General features: G+C 55.7%; 1 protein-coding gene across 1 annotated transcript; it reads right to left on the bottom strand.

Annotated features, from left to right (window-relative positions):
- Positions 1 to 2,022: 2,022 nt before the first annotated feature.
- On the bottom strand, positions 2,023 to 7,827 carry LOC112117969 (voltage-dependent L-type calcium channel subunit alpha-1S-like; the record flags this gene model as incomplete). Its single annotated transcript, XM_026646454.2, has 6 exons — positions 7,507 to 7,827; positions 6,320 to 6,423; positions 4,939 to 5,087; positions 3,742 to 3,823; positions 2,740 to 2,900; positions 2,023 to 2,248 (listed from the first exon to the last, which is right to left on the bottom strand). Coding segments are annotated over exons 1-6 (908 nt in total), but the record flags the coding sequence as incomplete, so codon positions are not given.
- Positions 7,828 to 7,889: the final 62 nt, after the last annotated feature.

The raw sequence follows: 7,889 nt of genomic DNA, 5'->3' as shown, positions 1-7,889 counted from the left end.
GACCAGGTGTTAGACAGGAGATGATAAGAATAATGCCTAGCTCTTCTGTGGAGTTTTTCATCAGCAGATCTCAAAGTGCTTTGCAAAGGAGGCCAGATTCCTTGTCCCCATCTCACAATTGGGGAAACTGAGGCACTGGGCAGGGACATGACTTGCCCCAGGTCCCCCAGCAGGCCAGTGGCAGAGCTGGGAGTAGAAGCCAGGTCTCCTGATTCCCATTCAAGTGTGCTCTCCATTAGGAAACACATCCTAGTACTCAGTTCCTGGCTTCGCCACAGATGTCTTGTGCAACCATGGGCCTGGCACTTAGCCCCTCCGTGCCTCTGTTCCCCATGCATGAAACAGGAATAAGGATGCTGCCCTGCCGCACAGGGGGCGTGAGGAGGAATCCGTTGCTCTGATGTTATGGTGATGAGGGCAGATAAGTACCTACCTAGATAGATCTGGGGAGCCAGGTGAACCCCATGCCCAGCTTCCCCCCATTTTCATTATTGCCACCAAATATCCCAACCTAGGGAAGTGAGGTTCATGAATCCTGTGGCATTCTCAGCTCCCAGCTCTGTTGTGTCTCCGGGACCCCTCTGGCAGAGCAGGTTCCTGCTCCTGCTCCGGGTAGCTGGGAGGAGCCTCGCTGGGTCCCAAAGGACAGGCTGAGCTGCTGGTTTGTCTCGTGGCAGGAGGGCTCAGACCCTGCACTCTCCACGCCCTCCTTCCAGCAGGGCCGCAGGTAACTACTTAGGCCAGGTCTATACTAACCCCCTAATTCGAACTAAGGTACGCAACTTCAGCTATGTGAATAACGTAGCTGAAGTTCGAAGTACCTTAGTTCGAACTTACCTCGGTCCACACGCGGCAGGCAGGCTCCCCCGTCGACTCCGCGGTACTCCTCTCGTCGAGCTGGAGTACCACAGTCGACGGCGAGCACTTCCTGGTTCGACTTATCGCGTCCAGACAAGACGCGATAAGTCGAACCCAGAAGTTCGATCGCTCGCCGCAGAACTACCGGGTAAGTGTAGACATACCCTCAGAGTGTGGTTTGCCCCACCACTCACAGGACAGCCTGATCAGCTGGGGGCTGATAGCGGTGAGTCAGTATCAGATTAGAGCCCCAGAGTTCTGTGTCCCAGCCCTCCACTTCCCCTGCTCTGATCCACTAGACCCCCCTCCCCTCCCAAACCAGGGAGAGAACCCAGGAGTCCTGGCTCCCCGCCCCCTGCTTTGACCCACTAGACCCCACTCCCCTCCCAGAGCTGGGAACAGAACCCAGGAGTCCTGACTCCCAGCCTCCCTGCTCTAACCACTAGACCCCACCCCCCTCCTGTGGCTGGGATAGAACCCAGGAGTCCTGACTCCTAAGCCCTTGCTCTAACCACTAGACCCCACTCCCCTCCCAGAGTTGTAAACAGACACTAGGTATCCTGACCCTGGCCACACAGAGGCCAGAGAACTCACCAGTTCCCCTTCCTCAGCTTCTGGCAGCTCATAGTTGTAGTCATGCCTGAGGCCTCAGAAGGGGTAAGGACAGCCCAGCCTCCCAGTGCAAGCCCCCCTGCCTGTACTGCCTGACCCCAGGCCCTGGGGAGAGGTGCCCCCACCCAGGGCCGGCTTTAGGAAGTGCAGGGCCCAATTCGAACAGTTTCGACGGGGCCCCGGCAGGGATGACTAAAAAAAAAAAAAAAACATGTAAAAAAACACGTGGGGCTTGTACTCACCGGGCGGCGCTCCTAGTCTTCGGCGGTGGGTCCTTCACTCGCTCCGGGTCTTCGGCGGCACTGAAGGACCTGCTGCCGAAGTGCTGCCGAAGACCCGGAGTGAGTGAAGGACCCGCCGCCGAAGTGCCGCCGAAGACCCGGAGCGTCGCCGGGTGAGTAAAAATTAAAAAGGAGCCTCTAGCCAGGGAAGGGATTCTCGGCCACTTGCCCCCACCCCGGCAGCCCTGCCACTGGGCGCGGGGCCCTCTTAGGCGCGGGGCCCAATTCGGGGGAATTGATGGAATTGGCCTAAAGCCGGCCCTGCCCCCACCTGGTTATCTTGAAGATCCTCAGCAGGCGAATGCACCGCAGAACGGAGATGCCCAGGGGTGACATGACGTTGATCTCCACCAGGATAATCTCCAGGATGCCGACGCACACCACGAAGCAGTCGAAGCGCTTGAAGAGGGACATGAAGTACTGGCGCAGGCCCAGCACGTACATCTTCAGCAGCATCTCGGCCGCAAAGAGCGCCAGCAGCACCTGGTTGGCGCTGTCTGCAAGCAGCGAACCCAGCCAGTCAGCGCTCTGGACTGAGGCAGCAGATCCCCCGATGGCCACTAGAAGCTGCTCATGAGACCACATCCTCCTCCGCCCTCTCACTACACCCCCTGCTGCCTCCCTCTCCCCCAGCCTACGATCCTGGGGCAGCGCAGCAGGGAGGAAGAGGAGCCTGACTCACACTTACCTGCCCAGCTCCTAGCCCTGAGCAGCGGCAGCAGAACGCTCCCTTCCCCACCCCAGCAAGAGGTGGGTCTGTGCGCAGGAGGGGAAACACAAGACCGGGAGGAAACTACATTTGCACACAGGCACGGGGGTGTGCGTGCACTTTTGCGTGTGTGTGTGGTGCGCAGGCGCATGCACGTATGTGCGTTGGTGTGTGTGGGTGTCTATGTGGGTGTTCACGTGTGGGCAGGCGTGTGCGCACGCCCGCCCGTGGATGCACTGAACCGGCAGCGGCTCCCCAGCCCCGGGCCGCCCTGCTCACCTTGCACATGGGTCAGCCACTCGGGCTGCCAGTGATGCTCGGAGGCGATTGACAGGGTGTTCAGCGAGATGAGCAGGATCACCAGCCAATAGAAAAACTTGGACTTCACCACCTCGCGGCACTTCCTGCGGAACAGGCGGTTCCATCGCCTCCACTGCCGGCTAGAGAGATGGGCCAAGAGGGGTGACTTCAGGGCTCCCTGCCCCCCCAGCACCCAGCCCCAGAGGGCAGAGTCATTGCAAAGCGCCCTGCCCACCAGCTCCTATGGACCCACGCAAATGCATAGGAGAGTGGTTCTGCAGGCAGGGATACCGCTTTGCCCCTCTCTACCACCTTTCCTCCATCCCAAACTATTACCAGCACGGGGTCAAAGTCCCCACTCAATCACCACGACGCCAAATGGGGATGCACCAGGGTAACAAAGGAGACGCTGGTGTGTTAATGAACAACTTGTTTCAAAGCCCTGGGGAAGTGTGCTTCATTTATCCCCATTTTACAGATGGTGAAACTAAGGCACTTGCCCAAGGAATAGAACCCAGGTGTCCGGGCTGCTCGCCCAGCGCAGGATCCATGAGATGCCTTCCCTTCCGCATGGCGGCCGGTCCTGTGCATGCTCTGGAGAGGACACTGCCCCTTAAAGAGTGCGCTGGCCTCACCTGTTCATCAGTCGGAATGACCTTGGATTTCCTGACACCACTCACGCAGTTCCCAGAGCCCTGGGGTGTGCTGGGTAGGAGGAGGGATAGTGGAGAGGAGTTTGACGCATGGCCCCCCAAAAGAAGAGGTGGGATACCACCTGAACTAGCCTTTTTCCAGAGCCGGACATAGCAAAATCCACCTTTGCGTGGGCTGCACTGAACATGGTGTATCCCCCCCGCCCCCAACAAAACTACCAGCTCTTCCGATAGGGGCTCTTACAACAGGATTGATTCCAAGAGCAGGAGAGTCAGGATCAGGCAGGAGAGAGAGAGACTGTGTGTGTGTGTGTGTGTGTGTACTCACAAGAAGAGAATCCATTTGTTCATGCCCTCAATTTCATAAAGGCTCTCGGTCTCTGAACCCCCTTCCTCTGATGGCAGCATCCCTATGAAAGAGAGAGATCTTCAGTGAGCTGGGGACCCCCTCAAGAGACACATGGGGACGTCGGCAATGGATTCCCACCGGGGAGGGAAGGGGAACTCTAAGGGTATGTCCACACTGCAATCGGAGGTGTGATCGCAGCTTGTGCAGATGCACCCGAGCGAACTTTAATCTCACTAGCTCCGATACTGGAGCGGTGAAATCGGCGCATAATCACTCACGGGGCTATTGCGGCTTCACCCACTCTGGTGACCGAGCTGGCTAGATGAAAGTGATTGCAGTGTAGGTATACCCTGAGAAGCACATCTGCAAAGGAAGGGTTCCCATCTAATAACTCCCTAAGAGACACAAACCTCCTCAAGAGACACGTCCGCGCTCAAGAGAACAAGTTTGGGAGGGAGGGTTTTTTTGGCATCGTAATGTGCGAAGAAATGGAGCGATACTAGACACCACGGGAGTGTAACCGGTGGCAATAGAGAGCAGGGGACCAGCGATGGCATTCAGAATTGTGATCATTACATATAGCTCCACAGCTGTGTAAAATGCCCCACAGAGTAAACAAAGAGCCAAGGGATTATATCCAAGCACATAACAGCATCCCAGGGAGGTAATGGGGAAGGGGGCCAATAACTCTCTTCTATAGCAACTTCCACTTCAGGTTCTCAAAAGCCCTTAGCAAATGTGACTAATTTCAGCCCAAAATGGGCAAGTGTTAGTACATCCCACTACACATGGGGAAACGGAGGCACGGATTGGTGAAGTGACTTGCCCGAGGTTACCCAGTAAGTCAGTGGCAGAGCCAGGAACAGCCTACGGGCTTCCCAAGGCCTTGGCCTGTCCTATGCCATAAGACTGTCTTTCCTCTCCAAAAACTCTTCATCTCTGGCGGGTCTGAAGCAGCTTCTAATCCTTGAACCTGGATAATGTCAAGGGAGGGGCAGCCTCCCTCAATGAGTAAACTAGAAGCAAGTGCACACCTTCCCCCGGCCTCCCACCCCGCTCATCCCACAGACACCCCCGCTCCCCCCCCCCGGTGGAGGATTTAACCATTCTCCAGAAGCGAGAGGGAAGCCAGGCCTGGGCGTGTCCTGCCTGGCTTTGCCCAGGTGAGGATGGTACCTTCTCCCCTGGCCCGGTGGCTGTCCATGACTTCGGCATGGGTGATCCAGTCCATGTAGCCCTTCAGATCCTCCTCCAGCTGCTGCTTCTCCCGCAGCTTCTGGAACGTGCCCCGTGACTTGGCCTTCTCACGCTCCTTGGTGAACTCCCTGGAACAAACCCAGACGGTTGGCATGAGGTCAATGGAGAGGGGGCTCTGCGGGCAGCTTCAATCCAGACCTTGCTCATGGGACACACTCATCAAGTGTGTGCCACGTCCTATTCTAGTGGCTAGTCCCCAGAGAGGACAAGAGCCTACTACTGCTGCCAGCTGGTGGAATTACTCCTTTAACTCAACTGAAGACTGAGAATGGATCAGTCCTGCCTTTTACCTTTGATATATAATACAAAATTGCGGGGGGGAGGGGGAGGAATACAGACCTAATAACAGGAAATGCTTCCTTATTCCTCATTTTTTTATCATCCTGTGGAACTCCTTGCCACAGGACACCACAGAACCAACTACTACAGCTAGATTGTAAAGAGGGCAGGTTAACATTAGAAGCACTAATGGCTGTCCCCACTGCTGCTGTTGAGGCACACAGGAGTATCCGATACTGGAAAGCCTTGAGGAAATCATAACAGAGTGTCAGAGCTAAAGGGGAAGCTCACACAGCTGGAGGGTGCAGAGAGATTGCCAGCTGTGCCCACTTTTCCATCTGTCAAGGGGGAAAAACATCGGGCTTTGGCCTTTTTTAAAGCAGGCCTGGAAAGGACGGGTGGGTTTGTTTTCAGTGGTATTTTACCCGTTTGCTTTAATTCATGTCTTGGCTACGCTGGAAGACTCGAGGACTAGTAAGATTGTGACACTGCAGGGACCAAGGAAGTGACACCTGGTTAACTGAGAAGGGAAGGGAATTTTACAGGGACTATTTAAAACTGCTGTTGGGGCAGGGACTGTCTTTTTGTTCTGTGTTTGCACAGCACCTAGCACCATGGGGTCCTGGGCCAGGATGGGGGCTGCTAGGTGCTACCACAATACAACTGAATAATTACAATGTGTTCATTGTCTGGTTTTGTTAAGGCTGGGGAGAAAAGCTCTCTGTGTTAAGAATTCCACCATCCTGTCCCTTCAATTAAGGGCTGAGAGCGCCCCTGCTCCACATTCCTGAGTCATCCAAAGAGCTCTCCAAGAGAAAAGGGAAGACAAGGCTTGATAGCCTTGGTAGCCAAGGTACCAAGGAAGAAGGGAAGAAGAAAAGGGAAGAAAAAGGTTAAAAACCCCCTTCAGACTTTCTGTTCATATCCCCAAATTCAATAAGGGCCCGGCCCCTCCCTCGGGGCAGACCCCTGCTGGGACAGAGAGAAAGGAGAGCGGCACCATGCAGCCCACACGCCTTACCCGCTGAGCACGCCCAGCACCAGGTTGAGAACGAAGAAAGAGCCCAGCAGAATGAGGCTGACGAAATAGATCCAGGGCCACTCGTTCCCGATGGCGTCGTTCACCTGAGCAGGACAGAGGCAGATGAAGATCCAGGGGGAGAACCAAATCCACCGGGCTCAGGTAAGCCCATTACTGGAGTAGCTGAGCACCTCACAGTCTTTACGCATGGGGGACTGAGACAGAACGACTAACAGATTTGCCCACGGTCACAATGGGAGTCTGTGGCAGAGCAGGGAATTGAACCTGGGTCTCCCAGGTTTCAGACTTGTCCCTACTCATTGACCAGCCTTCCTCTCAGGAACCCAGTGGTTAGGGCACTAGTTTAAGGCTTTGAAGACCCAACTCCCTACTCTGCCACAGACTCCTCGTGTGACCTTGAGCAAGTCACTTAGCCTCTGGGCCTCAGCTCCCCATCTGTGCAATGGGGATAATAGCACTGTCCTGCCTGCCTCCCGGGGGGGGGCGGTGTGTGGGGCAGGGGGGGTTAACGACAGTGAAATGCTTTAAGATCTAATGGTGAAAAGCACTGTATAAGAGCTAGGTGGTGTTATTATTAAAAGCCACCAGATACAATATCAGACACTGGCCCAGCAACCTGTGTCTCAAGCTGCCCTCAGCCCACACTCCTGGGAACAAAGGATGCCCAGAAGGGTAACACACCAAGCGCTTTCCAGAGGCAGAGGCGGGACTGGAACTCAGCTCTGCAATTCCCAGCCTGTCCCTGAGCCGTCACACCATCCTTCCTCCCCTACCATTCTTCGTGGCTTGGAGGGCAAGTTTATGGTCGCTTATACCTGAGCTCCAGAGCTGAGGAGCCGTCCGAGGACTCGCTCCCACCAGGCTCCTGTCTTTTAAGGCAAGGGTGGGGTTCGTTTGAGAGTCTCAGTGGTACTTGGACAGGGACTCTCTTGGCTAGGCAGGGTTCAAACACTCTGCTGCACTGGCGGGTGCCACCTTCTCCCTGGGAGCTCATTGCTCAGTGGATACATCATCCAGTAGCTGCAGTCTGTGGGGCTCGCTGCCCCAGAAGGATTCCCACTATTTGGGAAGCCTGGCCAGCCCAACCCGCTTAGTACCATGTTCCTGTTCAAAGAGCGTGCCGGCGTCTCCTCCCTCGCAGCCAGCGGGCTCAGGCCTGCACCTACCCAGTAGAGAACTTCCGTCCATCCCTCCATGGTGATGCACTGGTACACGGTCAGCATGGCGAAGCCAAAATTATCAAAATGGGTGATGCCGTTGTTGGGTCCTGGCCACCCACTCCTGCACTCAGTGCCGTTGAGGGTGCAGTGATACCCGTGGCCGGTGGTGGTGCACGGGGATGGCTTCTCCATTTCCCCTTTGGCAATGATATCTGAGGGTGAAACCGAAGCACAGAAGTCAGGCTGAGCAGAGGAGAAGGACAACTACACTCCTGCTGCTGCTTGTGCCTTAGCCCCAGGCCCCAACCAGAGGAGGGCTCTGGTGCAGTGCAATATACCTCCTAGCCACACCATATAGCCATATAACGCCCCCAGCCATGCCATAACCC

Source organism: Terrapene carolina, unplaced genomic scaffold (genome assembly GCF_002925995.2).
Source record: "Terrapene carolina triunguis isolate 2854851 unplaced genomic scaffold, T_m_triunguis-2.0 Scaffold35091, whole genome shotgun sequence".
Taxonomy (NCBI): domain Eukaryota; kingdom Metazoa; phylum Chordata; order Testudines; family Emydidae; genus Terrapene; species Terrapene triunguis.
The sequence above is the reverse complement of the archived record's forward strand: the minus strand, read 5'-3'. Positions and strand labels throughout refer to the sequence as shown.